Here is a 16043-nt window from a genome sequence, read left to right on the forward strand (position 1 = left end):
GTTAAGAAAAAAAATCTGTTTTGAGCAGACTTCTGAAGTCTCAAGTTCTATTAAGAATCAGGCCAAATAGAGGCAAGAGTTAAATATAAAGCCTTTCCAATAATTTATTCTAAATTGTAGAGCAAAGTTCATGATGGGTGGAAGGAGAGGAAGAATATGTTACTAAAATTGGTTACAACCCACTATTATCTCCTGCATATATCCACATTCGCTGCAGTGTTAGGGCCAGTGTCAACCTTGTTTTCCATCAGTCGGCATAAATATTGATGTATATTTTGTGAACAGTATGGATTCTCTGCTGGTCTGAATGGCAGACAGTGTTTCAGTTAAAACCTCTCAGGTAGAGGCTTTGGAATGCATGTTTGGGAGATTCCCTCCGCTCCTGGCTCTTAAATACAGAAAAGGTATTGCACATTCAGAAGACAAAGGGAAAGATACAGAGCAAAGAATTTTGGCACCTGAGACAGAAAAACAGGTGGACTGTAGCATCTTCCCAACAACTCTGATACATGGCAGAATTAACACAAGCTGAAGGAGTGCCAAGATCATAAAGGCAGAGGACTTTGCTTCTGGATTCTATTCTAAGGAATAGATAACTACTCTAGTTAGACATTGCATTATTTTAATTTCTATTTGAAATTATATTCCTATTTGAAATTATATTCCTATTTCTATAAAGCATTTTGTGTAATTTTTGGCTAGAAATTATCTATTTTTCAGATATCTTTCTTTTGAGATAACTTGTTATAGCTGGCCAGCACCATCTTGTGGTCTGCTGAGAATGTTAACATGTTTTCTTAAAAATAGAACTTCCTGTATCTTTTGAGTTGTATTTCTCAAAATAAAGTTTGATTTTGCTTATCTCCTAGGAGGTTGATTTACCTCCCAAAGGACACACCGTAATGCTACTAAGCCAGGAGGTTAAAACATTCCCGCCCCCTTTATTGTATAAATTGTGGGAGTAGGCCAGGATTAGAGGGGGTGCCAGGTGAAATGTGGGAAGATGTTCTCGCAGTAATAGTTTTTGATAAGCTAAAGGAGGGGTGTGTTGAGATCAGAATGTATAGACCCCAAATGTGTCAGGTTTGGAGACCCATCTCTTGATGATCTCTACCTATGAGCCTTGCCAAGTAGGCCAGATAGGAAATAAAACCAGTTAGCTAATTCTCCTTTATTATAAGGTTACAATTAATAGAACCTTGGAAGTCTGAAAGTACAATTCTCCTGTTTATACCCCCCAAAATTGGTGAGAGTCATTCTCTTGCCACACAAATTATAATTGTGGATTATGACCAATCTCCCAAGGTCATTCCCACATACCACACTACATCACCTTTTCCCCTCCCAAATTCACAGGAAAGTTATTTGTCAGCTGTGAGAATCAAATGTAGCTGTATCACTTGAGCTCTTCTGCTAGTAACTTTCCCAGATCACAGAAGGCAACTAATAAATTAGCTGTGTCTTAAAAGGTGAGAGCTGTTCCTTGAGAATCTGTTGCTCTCCCGTCCCCACTACGTTCTGTATGCCTAATGTGGAAGAAACTGCTCATTTTCCATGCCCTTTACTTGGTTTCTTGCTATTCCTGAGGCACCCTCCATTCTCCAGAATTCTTCCTGTTCATTTTGGTCAACACCTAACTCCTGCAACATTTGTAACTGTTAAGCATAGTCTTTGTTTGGGTTTTGGTCATGAAAGCAGTGCACATCCATTGCTGCCTCCCATGACCTATCCAACTCTGGGTAAGTTTTCTGGTATATCAAGTATTCAACTTGCTTCCTTTGTGTCCAGAGTCTAGCAATTTCCACCTCATGTTCTTCCTATTTACAGTGGGTGTATGGATGGTGCTGTCTATGAATGTAGAGTACAGGGGAGTGCCTCTTTTACTAGCAAAGGCCAATATACACGGTCAACTATCATTGATGATGGCAATTGTAAATGGAAACCCTCTAGGTTGATTTGCTTAGTTACTGGGGAAAGACCAATTTCGAGTTTAGTTGCTAGGAAGGTCTTGTGGAGCCACACCAAAACCTTTTGCAATTTTAGCTCTATTTTTTTGTACACAATCTTTGCTACATCTAATTGTTTCTTTAAGAGACTTTGGGCTACTTGACTGTAAGAAATCTGCTGCATGAGGAATAGCACTTTCTTGCCTGGTTGTTGGCAAGACCTATGGATGGAATCCCCAAATTGCTTGGGAAAGGGACATAGCGATAAAGGGGTGTGTCGATGGAGATGCTCAGTCATCCAGGTCATGGTTGTCCCAAAGGTGCTTTTTCAAGAGGCAGCTGGACTTTCTGATTTTTCTTTGAAGACGTTTCTTCTCTGAAGAAACTTCTTGGATGAGAAACAAAAAATCCAGTTGCCTCTTGAAAAAACACCTCTGGAATAAAAGGAGTGTGTTACGTTTTAAGCAAATTCAGCAAGAGGTACTATATGAGACCAGTCCAATTGTCTTGCTGATATGAAATATATATAGCATTTTAAATACGGCTGAAACAGTTGTTAATTGATCCTGTCCCCTTCTGAATTTTGACCGAGCTGCCATCTGTTGTGCTGCCACAAGTTGGGACAAACACTGCCCTAGCTATTGCATTAGTTTTATTAGTTTTTTTAGGTCATTTGTTCGTCCACTTATTGCTTGTCTTGCAACCACGTTGCTGCCAGATAATCATACGCTGAGAAATATGGGTCTCTTCTGAGCCTCTTGCCCCTCCTCACTATCCAGCTGCAGACTATGCCTGCTCTAATCTGTTTCTTAGGTAACATCTCTGGGCCCAATCTCTCAAGGTCATTCCCATAAGCCATTACACCAGCAGAGTTGGGACAGGAATGGTGCAGCCATCCTGACTTTCCTTGATCTATAGTTTTCAATAATATCAATTACGGCATCCATTTGGAACAACTGAGGATTGGGAGCATGATTTTGTGATGGCTCTCCACCTTCCTGCATAGCTAATTTCAGTTGGTGGGCTTGGAGAAATGAAATCCGAAATCCCTGATCTGTAGAGTGTAGAGGACTTAGTGGTCTCATCCCTCTCATTTAACATCTACATGAGGCCACCAGGTATAAGGTCATCTGTTGACACAGGGCCAAATATTATCAGTATACTGATAATAATCAGTATACTGATGATAATAGTTACGTATCTTAACCTAGTTGACCAAGGGATGTCAGGTCTTATCCCAGTCTCTGGAGTCTGTGGGGATATGGATGGAAAGCAAGACTTAAGCTCAGTTAGATCCCAATAAGACCAAATGGCTGTGGATGTATGTACCTTATGGAACCAGTGACTTTCCATGGGGATTGCATTTCCCCAGACAGAATTACTCAAAAATTAAATAGCAGCTGTAGCCAGAAAGACCCTCACAGATTCATTTTCAGCACCTACTGCACCTGGAAGCTGTTCTGAGTCACTCATATCTTGGCTTCCCATGTATGGGCCATTGCAATGTGCTTTATATGGGCTGTCCTTGAAGACCACTTAGAAAGCCCAGCTGGTCCGGACTTGCAGGCAAAAGTACTTATGGGCATACCATAACACATGAGATGCTTTTTTTTTTAGTGAACTGCACTTGTTACCAGGAGGCTTTGGGGTGCAATTCAAGATCTTGGTTACCATCTACAAAACACCAAATGACATAAGGCCTACTTGTTTGAGGGGCTGATTCTTTTCCATTATTTCTGCACATTCAGCAAGTTTCAATAGGTATGTTTCAAATCTCAACCATTAAATGAAGACATCTGACACAACCCAGGATGCTTGGATTCTTGGTCCTTGTCCTTTGGAACCGTCTCAAACCTCTTCTTTTAATGAAGACCTTGTTCTTTTTCCCCATATTGTGCTAGACCAGAAAATGAGTTCCCCAAGTGAGAGGTTTCACTATTCTTGGCTGGGATGGCCACTTCTTTTCCTTCCTTCCTTCTTCTCTCCTCTCTCTCTTTCTGTCATCTGATGTACAAATAAATCTAAGGTGAATTACCCAGAGTCATGTGGTTCGGCAACTTAAGAAATGCAAATAAATGTTACTGTAAGCTGCGAAATCTTATGGGAAGAATTAATTTAACAAGTGAATTAGATCACCGAGGCAAATTAGCCAATCCCATATTGCCCCAAAATGACAGGCCTTTAACAAGTCTAAAAGAAATAACGGATTTTCAAAAAATTATAATATCTATTAAATATTGAAATAGATTTGTCAATTTTAACTTTCTCTGCTTCAAACAAGGTTTCTAACATTACCACAGAAACTTTCCAAATGTCAATGGCAAATGTTAAAAATCTGTAAGTTTCTTATTGTCAGAATTGTTTACAAACTGTTCCACAGACAAGCATAAAGATTTAAATGGTTTCAGTAACAATTGTTGTAAACTTCTGGATATGCTTTAAAAATCAATTCCCCTTCTAACTGCACACACTTTCTTAAGAGCTAAAATCTTCCATTTCTCTACAGCATTTAAATTCACACTTCAATTTTTGCTGTTTTTTTTTAAAAGCATGGCATTCTTCAAAGGACTGCCACACCTCCTTCACAGCGGCTGGTGATCATGTTAGCAGTTTCAGTCCAAGTATCCATATGTGGATTATACACTTCCACAGTATCTGAAGTTACAGGAGCAGCTGCCTCATAGTTGGCAGTCCTGCCTCCTGTGGCATAAAGGAAGCCATTCACAGCTATGACACATACTCCAGCTCTTGGGACTTTCATTGAAGCAACTTCCGTCCATTTTTCCTGATAATAAAACAACAAAAATAATTATCTTTGTAGTATACTATATTTTTCTTCTGGAGCAAATCTACAGACATAAGAATAATTATAATAGTCTTTCATGCACTGGCAGAGTAAAGTACTGCTATATATTAGCAATCAAAGACAAAGATATTATTTATTCAAACTCACAAACCCAGAAAAAATGCAGAGCAGAACAGAAAATATTAGCATTTGTGTAATGAAATGGATTCAAGAGCAAAATTCTTTTTGATTCTTTAGGCAGAAGAAGGGAAATTTCTCAGATTTTGCCTATGTGCCTTGAAAATCTGCTCTGTCTGGTTGGAAGTTCCTCCTGGCCTGGCAAACTGACTTTGATCACCACGTTATCTTTGAACTTTGCTCAGTTTAGTTTTATATTTGTCCAAGAAAGACATTCCTTCAGCAATATAACACAGAGTTAGAAGCCCAAACTGCTTGTGCCATTCTGAAGAACAAACAGATACAATACTGATAGTGCATTTTTTAAAAAAGGAACAATTCTAAAAGGCAGCACAAATAGTTTGATATGAAAACTAAATCCTACCTCTTCAAATGAGTATTTCTCAACAGTTGAAAGAGCACCTTGAGTTTCATTCCATCCTCCAACAGCATAGATGCAGTCATTCAAAGTAGCCACTCCTAGATATGCCCTTCTGGTGCCCATTTCAGGAAGGGGAGACCAGCGCTTAGATAGGGGGTCGTAAACTTCCACAGAACACAGTTCTATTTCTTCATAGCCAATGCCTCCCACAACATAAATTAAACCTATGAATATAACGATTTCCTATTAGAGCACTGCCATTTGAATACAGTTGTTGACCAAGAAGCCATCATGCAAAGTTGACTGCAATCCCATCTATAGAAGGAAAGCAATAGTTTTCATTATTGGGATTGCTCTTGAAATTACAGGTTGTAATTAATTCATTTCTGCAAAATAAGGGCTGTTTTAAACCATTTTATATTTTAAATAGTGTATTTGAATTTTATTTTTCAAAACAGGGCAGAGAATCTTGTGAGGATATCAAATTTTCTGGACACGTATTAACTGAGCAACCTTATACGCACGTTTATTGAGAATTCAGGCCAACTGAGTCATTTGCTATTCCCAACAAATATATATAGAATTTCAGCTTAAGTTTAATATATTAGGAGCAGTCAAATAGCACATTTTCAGACTAATCCATTTTATTAAAATGCATAAGGTTTCATGAGCTACAGCTGGTGATTTTTTTTAATAAAACCTATTAATCTATAAAGGTGTTACTGGATTCTGCTTGATTTTTAGCTACTATAGACTCATGTAGCTCTCCTCCTACAATATTTGAGATATTTAAACTGGAAATTTTAATGCTTATCACAGTAAAAGCACTTGCAGGACTGCTATGTTGAATATAGTTATTAACCATAATGATTGCAGACTGATTCCTGCCTATTATATAATTAACACTAAGTAAAATGGTCCCAACATTCAAAATCCCTCACCTCGTATTTCACAACAGCCAAAATTATAACGTGGCACAGCCATGCTGCCCACAATTTCCCAAGTATTCTCTTCAGGATCAAAACGTTCAACAGAGGTACCAATCTCTGCTCCAACCCAACCTCCTGAAAATCAAGGCAAGTATACAGGTAAAGAATATCACATAGTGAACAGATTGTCACATCCTTGAAGCAATCAGTTATATGATCGATATAAAAGTAATGTAGATTATAACTCTAATACCCAAACATTCCTCATAACATTTTTACAAATGTACGCTATTTTAGTGGCATAGGTTCTAATATTATATGGCTTTGGCTTTAAAACAAAATATAATAAATTATGTACCATACAGCAATAATTACATTTAAATATCCTGTATATTATCTTACAAAAGATACAATGCAGTATGCAAGCTGGTAAAGCTGTTTTAGCAGCACTCTACCTTTGGAATCTCTGAGGAAAACATTTGTGTTTGGCTACCAGAAACGATATTTATTAAGGTGTCACCAGATGTCTCACATGATTTGAAGACAACTTTATCATTGCATACTCAGAAGCTGCCATGCTATATAGTAGTAAATGACCCAAATACAATATTTGGGGTTCATAACTGAAACAGTTATAGATACAGTAGTCAAAAGACTTGCCCAAAGCATAGATAGTTCCGTAAGAGGTGCAAACTCCAAGGCCACAGCGAGGACGGTTCATCGAAGCTACAGCTGCCCATTGCTTTGTAATAGGATCATAGCGTTCAGTACAGTCAAAAATCATAGAGTCTTTTTCACCTTGGGAAAGAGATAAGAACATAAAGAAAGAAAGGTTACAATAGCTTATGAACATAATTATTGTACTGTGGCAGAGTATTGGCTCAATTCATCAATCTGAATCACTATTAATGCAGATTACAAGTTCAAGTTTCTAGATGACCACAGCACATTGTACAATCTCTAAACTGAGTGGCATAAATCTTTACTAAAGACGATATGGAATTGTGGCTCTGATCATCCTGGGGATAATGTTATTTCCTAAATACACTTTTCCTGAATAAATAGATATTATATTAGTAATAATTATTATCTCTGAATAATGTTTAAAAGAACTGGAAAAAGCAAATGTTTCTGGAAGGAAGAAAAAGTACATATAAGCAATCACAGTAGGAATTTTATTATAATAATAATAATTAATATTATACTGATAATAATTGTATCTAAATAACATTTAAAAGAACTGGAAAAAACAGGTTACATTTGGAAGGAAGAAAAATACACAGAAACAATCATGGCAGGAAGAAAACCAGGGTTGTGTAGAATTCAAAGAACTTCTATAATAGGAAATTGTTAGAGCAACAGTCCATATGCATAAGGTAAATTTGTCTATTTTACATAATCACATCAATAAAATGTCCTAAAAATGGTAAGCATAGTATCTGCCAATTAAAAGGTCACCCACCACCTACTGTATGATTTATTGTGTATGTGGTAAACTCTGGATGTCATTGTATAACTCCTGGAATGATGTACAGTATGTCAATTTTAAAGATATGTTCTTGCCTTTAAATGATTAAATTAGATGGTGTTAGACTTCTGGAAGAAGAGAGAGGAACCTGCCCCACTTTACATCAAAGGGGGTTGTGTGGAGAGAGTTTCCTCCTTTTAATTTCTGGGAGTCTACCTCAACGAAGATCTTACCTAGAAAATCAACACAACCGAGGTGGCCAGAAAGGCCCAACAGAGACTCCATTTCCTTAGAGTCTTGCAAAAGAATAAAGTGGAACGACTGATGACCTCTTTTTACCAGTCCACAATAGAAAGCATACTCACAAACTGCATTATGGTGTGATATGCTGGCTTGACAGCCGCAGATAGAAAGACATCATAGAGGGTGGTGAACACAGCACAAAACATCGTGGGCTGTTCCCTGATACCACTAGATCAGGGGTCGCCAACCGTTTGGACCTCAGGGACCACCAAACTCATAATTTTAAATCCCAGCGACCACTAACCAGTTCTGTGGGCATGGCCTAATTTGTGGGTGTGGCTTGATGGTCATGTGACTGGCTGGGCATGGCTTATATGTAAATATATTTATATAAATATTGAATTTTTTATAAAAAAAAGAGCAACTTTTACCCCAAATCAGGCAAATTTGCTTGCTGTGAGTCTGCATTGAATAACAGAACCTTCAGTCCTAAGGGAGGTTCGGCTGTGCTTAAAAGCAGAGCCGAAGATCTAAAGACTAGCTAGAAAGCAAGAAATCCAACCATTTCCTGCTTCCTAGCTAATCTAAATCTCCCGGCACAGCAGAACAGACGATGGCCAGAAAAAGGAAAAATAGCAATTTAGCAGGGAAGTTTGCCGGGTAAGGAGTTAGTGGGCGGGGAGGGTTCCCGCGGCCATGTGGGTGGCACAGCCTTGTGTTTCTGCGCAGCCTGGATTCATTGCTTTGGGGGGGTGCTCTGGGGGTGAGATTTCTCTGCGGCCCACCAACATTTTCTCACAGCCTACCAGCGGGCCACAACCCACCGGTTGGCAACCACTGCACTAGATAGAGGACTACGGTTCGCTGCCTTAGAAGAGTGAGGAAAATTTTCAAGGACAACTCACATCCCAGTCAGCATTTCTTCACTCTCCGACCGTCGGGTAGGAGATATAGAAGCATAGCCAGCCACACCAACAGACTGAAGAACAGTTTCTACCCATGGGGCTGTCAGACTTCCGAACGGAAAGTAACTTCATAGTATGACAGACTTGCGGGGCCAGCATGTTGTGCAACAAGGTCACATAGTGTAGTAAGATTGGGACTGGGTTAGGGACTTCTGTCCTCACTGTGAGTTGTGTTGGGGGAGGGGGGTGCATGAAGGGTGGCTCAACCAATCTCATTGTACACACGTTGTACTCTGACAATAAAGGTAATAAGCAAAAATTATTGTCATGGTATGTGCGAATGAACTTGGGAGATAGGAGGGAGAGCTGCACAACCAGCATGTATAAGATGTCTCAGCTCGCAGAAGGTGAGGTGACTTGGGGTACGTTTCAGAAGAAACTCTCCCTAGTTTTCTAAAGGGTAAAAGGAAAGGAGGAGAGTAATAGGTTCAGACTTGTAAGATTCTTTTAATGCACTATTACAATGCAGATGGAACTAGGGCTTCTTGTCTAGACTTATAGGGCGAACAGCTATCAAATGAGCAATAGAAACAATAGTTTTCTCAATATTCTTTAATTACCTCCAATAGCGTAGACCATTCCTCCAACTACTGTAACACCCAGGCCACTGCGAGCCTGGTGTAAGGAAGACACAGTAGTCCAATACTGACTAAAAGTGTCAAAACGCTCCACGCAGCTGAGAGCTCTGCTATCACTCCAACGACCTCCCTGCAACCGAGTATAACCACCTACAGAAGACGTGGGAACAGGATAAACAATCAGCTGTTTCGTAGGCATTTCTTGACTAGTTAGGGGTTTCCAAATATTTAAAAGCTAAGAAGAATCCCCACCTATTGCATAAATGTACTTCCTAGCTTTTCTTCGTGGACGTGTCTTAGTTGCCTGGAGAAAACTGCTCATCTTATTTTCTTTGGGAAACTGACCAATTTCACAATATTCTTTTAACAGAGTGTGCAGCGCTACTCGAAGGCTGAAATCTGAAATCCCTGAGAAAGGAAGAAAATAATAAGTAAAACGCAGGTAATCCTTGAGTTATGACTATAATGAAACCTGCCAATTATGGCTGTAAGTCATAATGGTTATAAAAGGATTGGTCATGTGACTGACCCAATTTTACTTCTTTTTTTTTTTGCACCACTGCAAACATTGCAGCCACAAGTACAAATGCTGCAATTGTTAAGCAAACCCATACAGGTGGTCCTCAACTTACAACAGCTCATTTAGTGACTGCCCAATGTTACAACGGCACTGAAAAAAAGTGGTTTAAGACCATTTTTCACATTACGACCGTTGCAGCATCCCCGGGGCCATGTGATTTACATTTGGATGTTTGACAACTGGGACCAGCAAAATCAACGGGGAAGCCAGACTCACTTCATGTCTGCAGTAATTCACTTTAAAAAGTGGCAAGGAAGGTTGTAAAATGGGGCAAAACTCACCTAACAAATTTTTTGCTTAGCAACATGAATTTTGGGCTCAATTGTGGTCGTAAGTCGAGGACTACCTGTAATTGGTTATGGTTCAGATTTGCAGAAAACTGGAAGGACCAGTTTTCAGGAAAACTGTCGTAGAATACGGTCACGTGATTTAAGGACACTGCAAATGGCCAAAAAAGCTGTCTATAATGTTATATGGAAATGACCTTGAGAGACAAAGGGAAGAGCTACAGATGAGGGCTGGAAAGAAACTTATAAACTTGCAAGGTTCGTTAATGTAACCTTACAATAAAATCAGAGCTAGTACTTGTAGCTGTGCTTCTTCTCTGAACTATCTCACAGGGCTGACAATATCAACCACAGTAGTCCTCGATTTAACAACAGTACACTTAATGACTGTTCAAAGTTACAACAGGACTGAAAAAAAGTGACATGACCCTTTTTCGCACTTACAACCATTGCAGCATTCCCATGGTTACGTGATCAAAATTCAGATGCTTGGCAACTCATACTTATGACGGTTGCAGTGTCCCGGGGTCATGTGATCACCCTTTGTAACAGCAAGGAAAGACAATGGAGAAGTCAGATTCACTTACGTAACAGCTGCAGTGATTCACTTAACAACTGTGGCAAGCAAGCATGCGAAATGGGGCAAAACGCACTTAACAAATGTTTCACTTAGCTAACATAAATTTTGGGCTCAATTGTGGTCGTAAGTTGAGGATTATCTGTATAGTAAAATGTGTTTTGATGTAGTTTTTTTAGTCACTGGTTAAATGTTAATTTCTTAATATCTTCTGGTCCTTATATTGCAGATGGCCCCCTTTGAAAACCTGATTAATTCCGAGGACACTGTTCCATATACGACTAGACAAGATTTAAACAAAGCAAAGCAAAGCATTAATCTGCATCTGCATTCTTCCATTAGCAGGAAAGAATATGAGATGTCCCTTTCTGATCCTCTGTCACCCTAAAAAGAGAGAGATGGGTAATCCACAATGGGGCTATAAAGCAGGGGAAACCAGCATGGAGAAATCTAGCTATTCAGTCTAGTTTAGTCTGTTAAATTTGGATGCCTGGTGAAATTCATGATTTCATATCAAATACTGTTGTCTCACAAAAACATCTTCAACAGGACAGCAGTCAGCTCTCACAAAACTAGGCCAGATTACAAAATAGAAGCTATACACTTAACCAGAATCTGGACCTTCACTTTTTAGTTCATGCCAAATTTCCTTACCTATCAATTCTCACATAAGAAGAAATAAACACTGATGACCAATCCATCCTCTTCTGCCCTACTTCACCTTGATTTACCATGCCTTGTTTTCCTTAAAATTAAAAAAAAAATAATCGGGTATTTTCCTGATTGTAAAAAGCAAGTGCCGCTGTGTTTTGCATCATGTCATGAGTTATTTATGGTATTCAATTTGTATTATACACAAATTCTATTTTAATAGATACGTTTATTGTTTTTTTTTTATTAATTTGTAGTAATACTGTTGTATAATAAGCCACCAAGAAAACTTATCGAAGGACAGCATACAAAATATAATAAATACAGTAACAGGAGTTCTAATATTACAGAAATTTCATGGTATAGGGCAGGGTACTATTACATACCGTAAGGGAACTTGTGTAGTTAATAAGTTTTCATAAAACCAGTTTTTAATTCTTATATTGGATAACTGAGTATCCTATAATTATTCTACAATTTATTATTAGATTTATATTCTGTATGCCCTGCCTTGATTTTATGCATCTCAAGTTAGCGTATTTTCCCCATAGCAACAACCTGTGAGATGGGTTGGGCTGAGAGTGAACGACTGGCCCAGAGTCACCCAGCTAGCTTTAGTGCCTAAGGGAGGACTAGAACTGACAGACTTCTGATTTCTAATCCAGAACCTTAACCTCTACACCAAACTGGATCTCAAGAAGTTACCTTCTATGTACTTCAAAAGTCTTTGTGGAGGTAGTAAAGGAAATCTCACTGCATCCAATATTTCCACAACGTGTTTCTTTCTTTTCCCTGAGTCTTTCAAAATCCATTGCATGGCAGCCATAAAAACCTGGTACTCATCTTCTATGCTTAGATCTTCACTTCGCAATATCTTAATCAGCTGGTCTTTTGTCAATGCCAAGAATTCATCTCCATTGTGAACCTCCAGGAAGTGGACATGGATGTAATTCTCTGAGAATTCTAGCAGGTCATGACAGGCAATTTGCTCAGCAAACTGGAAGAGTCCAATGCAGTTCATAGGATCAATCTGTCCCTTTAGAAATTCACAACAAAGGTCCACCACCTCTGACAGCTGAAACATGTCTGCTGCCACAATCAACTCCTGGACATTATTCTCATTAATGCTGACAATACCTGAAAAGGGAAGAAAGATTTTTAGCTGGCATGAAATCTTACCAACACTGTTAAGTATACAGGTAATCCTCAATTTATGACCCTTAGTTTCAAATTATGAAACTAATGTTCAAAATTATGACGGTGGTGGCTTACAACAAATCTTTGAATTTATGATTATCACAGCATCCCCACGATCATGTGATTAAAATTTGGATACTTGGCAACTAACAAGTATTTGATGGTTGCTATGTCCCAAGGTCACATGATTATGACCTTACCTGGGGACTTCCAACAAGCAAAGGCAATAAAGAAAGCCAGATTGGCTTAATGACCTCAGCAAAAAAATATTTTAAAATTGGGACTGTCTCATTTAATGACCGCGCTGCTTAGTAATGGAAGTTCCAGTCCCAATTATGGTTGTAACAAGAACCATCTGTATAGCTTGTCTGCAAGCAACCATAATTGTGACCATCTTTTGAAAGATACTGATGTACACTGCTAATAGATAAGATTCCATAGCAATTAAATTATGAAGACAATGAGCAAAGGTACCCCTTTACATTTGAAAAGTACATTTATTAATGCAATGCCACAGAATGAAGATTTCTACCAGAAAAGCTGTTGATTAAATCTGTTTCAACATCTCTTCATGCTATATATAGGCATTTGAAAACTTAATGCTTTTCCTCATGTTTCTGAGAACTATTTCAGAGAGAAAGCTTTATCCTTGAAATACTGATTTAATGTACAAACAACTGGCTTTATATGGCAGTCTCTCCCTTGAAATTAAATGTGGAAACCAGTCCAGATAAACTTCATTTAGCTATTTATGAAAATAAGTGTGCTGTATAGGAAATAAATTCTGTATCCAATAACTGTCATAGGTTTTTTTACCATTATGTTAAGGAACAGAGCAAAACAGACCTGTAATTTATGCTTAAACATATTTTGACAAAATGCCATTGAATTTAATGGAATCTATTTCCAGATGTTGTGTCCATGTAAAGACAGTAGCAACACACAAATTATGTGAATAAAACACAGACATTTGTCCATATCATGCTATGTACCTGTAACTCATCCTGTTTTTTAAATTAATCTGAGACGAAAGATGGGTATTTGCAAAATAGTGTTTATCTCAGCAAGTACTAATTGAATCAAAACGTTCAATTTGCAGGTTACTAGGTAACTAAGACATTAACCAAAGCATGTTAAGGAAAAAATTAGAAATTCTTCTACCTGTATAAATAAACTCCAGGAGGATCTGGAAAATATTAGCATCCACACCCAGGATCTGCACAACATCCTTTGAAGACTCCTTCATCCCTCCAGCAAACAAGGCAGCAAAATAAGAGCTACTTGCAGCTAAAACCAGACGGTGGACTTTATATGCTCCTTCACCAACCTGGAGCTGTACATCACAGAAGTGTTGCCCGCATCTCAGCTTGTTGATCTGGGCTAATAAAAGACAAGCATGCCTGTCTGCCAAGAAAGGGAACTCGCTTGTGCTGGGGCGAGCCACACAAGCCATGATAGCTTGACAAGGTCACAGAGAAACTGAATGATTGATGCTCATCAGCTCCCGGTGCTACCCTAGGAGAAACAGGAACACATGAAAATGACAGGCCTAACTATGAAATTACTGTTGACCATGAATAAGATTAATTACCACAATTCAATTCTTCCCTCTTTAATTAAAGTAAGAATACTCTGAAAGATCTTCAGGTCAAATTTGAGTTTGGGAGCAATTCCCATTTTTATATCATAAATGAAAAAGGGATAGACTACATAAAAACCATTGAATCATACCCTGGGCCACAGACCAGTACCAGTTTGTGCCTTGTTAGGAACAGAAGTGAGAAAGCTTCATCTGTGCATGCACAGGATCTAGGTTGCATGGGAAACCATGCTCCACACTCAACCCCAAGGAAAAATGGTCTTCCATGAAACTAGTACTAGGTACCAGGAAGATTGGGGACTGCTGGTGTAATACATGAAGTGGTTATGTTTAAACGATAGCAAGTTACATTTAGTTTTTTTCTATCTACTGTCCAGCCCCCCAGTTGACTACCTTCTTAAGCTGCCCTCATTCCTTAGTTACTCCATGAGATCATGATCTGATCATTACTAATACATTTGTCTCCATTTTGTTTAACCACTAATTGTGTGGCATGGTTTTTTTTTTTTGAAGAAATCAGTAGTACAGCAGAGAGGTAGTAGTCAGTAGTACAGCAGCAGGCCAATCCTGTATAGTAAACAAAACATCTGGCTTGACATTTTTTTTCATACCTAGCATTTTTAAGGTTTTGTTTCACATTACATTTTGCATTGTACATCATTTCAAAGTTTCTCCCTTTGTTCCCCCTTCAGTCATTCTTTTTGAACTATGGCTGGGGTTCAGGTCTCCCCCCACCCCCTCAGAGGCACGGCCACCGGAGGTCCAGGGGTTGCTTTACAGCCCCGGCCGACCTTTGAGAGCCTACACACGGTTGTTGGTGTTCCGGTACTCACTTCTGAGGCGGGCCAGAGTTGTTTACATTTCATTTCATTTCATTTCCCTGCCTTTAAAAATAATCAAAAGAGGCTCTACAGCGAGACCCTCCGTTCCCGGAGCACTGGCGCGCAAAACAAATTGGAGCCCCCCCCTCCCCAAATAAAAAAAATTCCTCAGCTGCAAAATGTAAGCGGCAGCCGCCAAAAATTCGCACCTAGCGCCGAAGACGCGGCTGCAGAGAGAGGGGCGGAAAAGGCGAACCGGAGGAAAGGAGGAGCCGGGCAGCGAAGGGAGCACCCGTGACGCGACACGGCAGCCGAGAGGGCTTTCGCCGCCTGAGGCTCTGCTGCTGCTGCTGCTGCTGCGCACAGTGACGGAGCAGCTGGAAGGCGGCTTTCCCCGCGGGAGGGTTTAGGCCGCGCGACAGACGGAGCTTGCACGGTTGCAAGGGAAGGGAGCCGACTGTGTGTGTGTGGAAGAGGCCGCTGACTTTAATGGCGCGTTGCTAAGAAGTTAAAGCGAAGCTATTTTTTTTTTTACGACCCCATAATTACCATAACTTTGTTTGATGTTTGATCCACAGGGGTCTCCAACCTTGGCAACATTAAGACTTGTGGACTTCAACTCCCAGAATTCCTCTATCTAGGAGGAAATCTTTAAGTATTTCAATAAATGTATATTCCTACAGGTGGCACAATTGCAGCATGTTTTAAACATAGTGATTAATATAGCAACTGGTTTAATTAATTGTGGAAGTGGTTTGCAACAACAATTTTATTGTAAAGTTGTAAATGCAAACTTTATCACTGATTTAGCAGTACAATCCTATAAAGATGTGCCCAGTTAATGACTCTCATCCCAA

General features: G+C 39.3%; 1 protein-coding gene across 5 annotated transcripts; it reads right to left on the bottom strand.

The window, feature by feature from the left end:
• Positions 1-4153: 4153 nt before the first annotated feature.
• Positions 4154-15826, bottom strand: IPP (intracisternal A particle-promoted polypeptide). 5 transcript variants are annotated; one of them, XM_026707196.2, is made up of 9 exons: positions 15396-15826; positions 13927-14280; positions 12274-12705; positions 9726-9881; positions 9456-9623; positions 6880-7017; positions 6232-6354; positions 5294-5514; positions 4154-4731 (listed from the first exon to the last, which is right to left on the bottom strand). In XM_026707196.2, exons 2-9 carry the CDS (start codon positions 14216-14218, stop codon positions 4507-4509), a joined length of 1755 nt encoding a protein of 584 aa, XP_026562981.1. In that variant the 5' UTR covers positions 14219-14280; positions 15396-15826; the 3' UTR covers positions 4154-4506. The 5 variants fall into 5 exon arrangements, with proteins under 5 accessions (XP_026562981.1, XP_087785965.1, XP_026562982.1 ...); XM_087929839.1 differs by having other exon boundaries at positions 15736-15825; XM_026707197.2 differs by having other exon boundaries at positions 15199-15680.
• Positions 15827-16043: the final 217 nt, after the last annotated feature.

The sequence above is a fragment of the Pseudonaja textilis genome, chromosome 3 (assembly GCF_049901715.1).
Source record: "Pseudonaja textilis isolate UNSWEBS1 chromosome 3, rPseTex1.2, whole genome shotgun sequence".
NCBI lineage: Eukaryota > Metazoa > Chordata > Lepidosauria > Squamata > Elapidae > Pseudonaja > Pseudonaja textilis.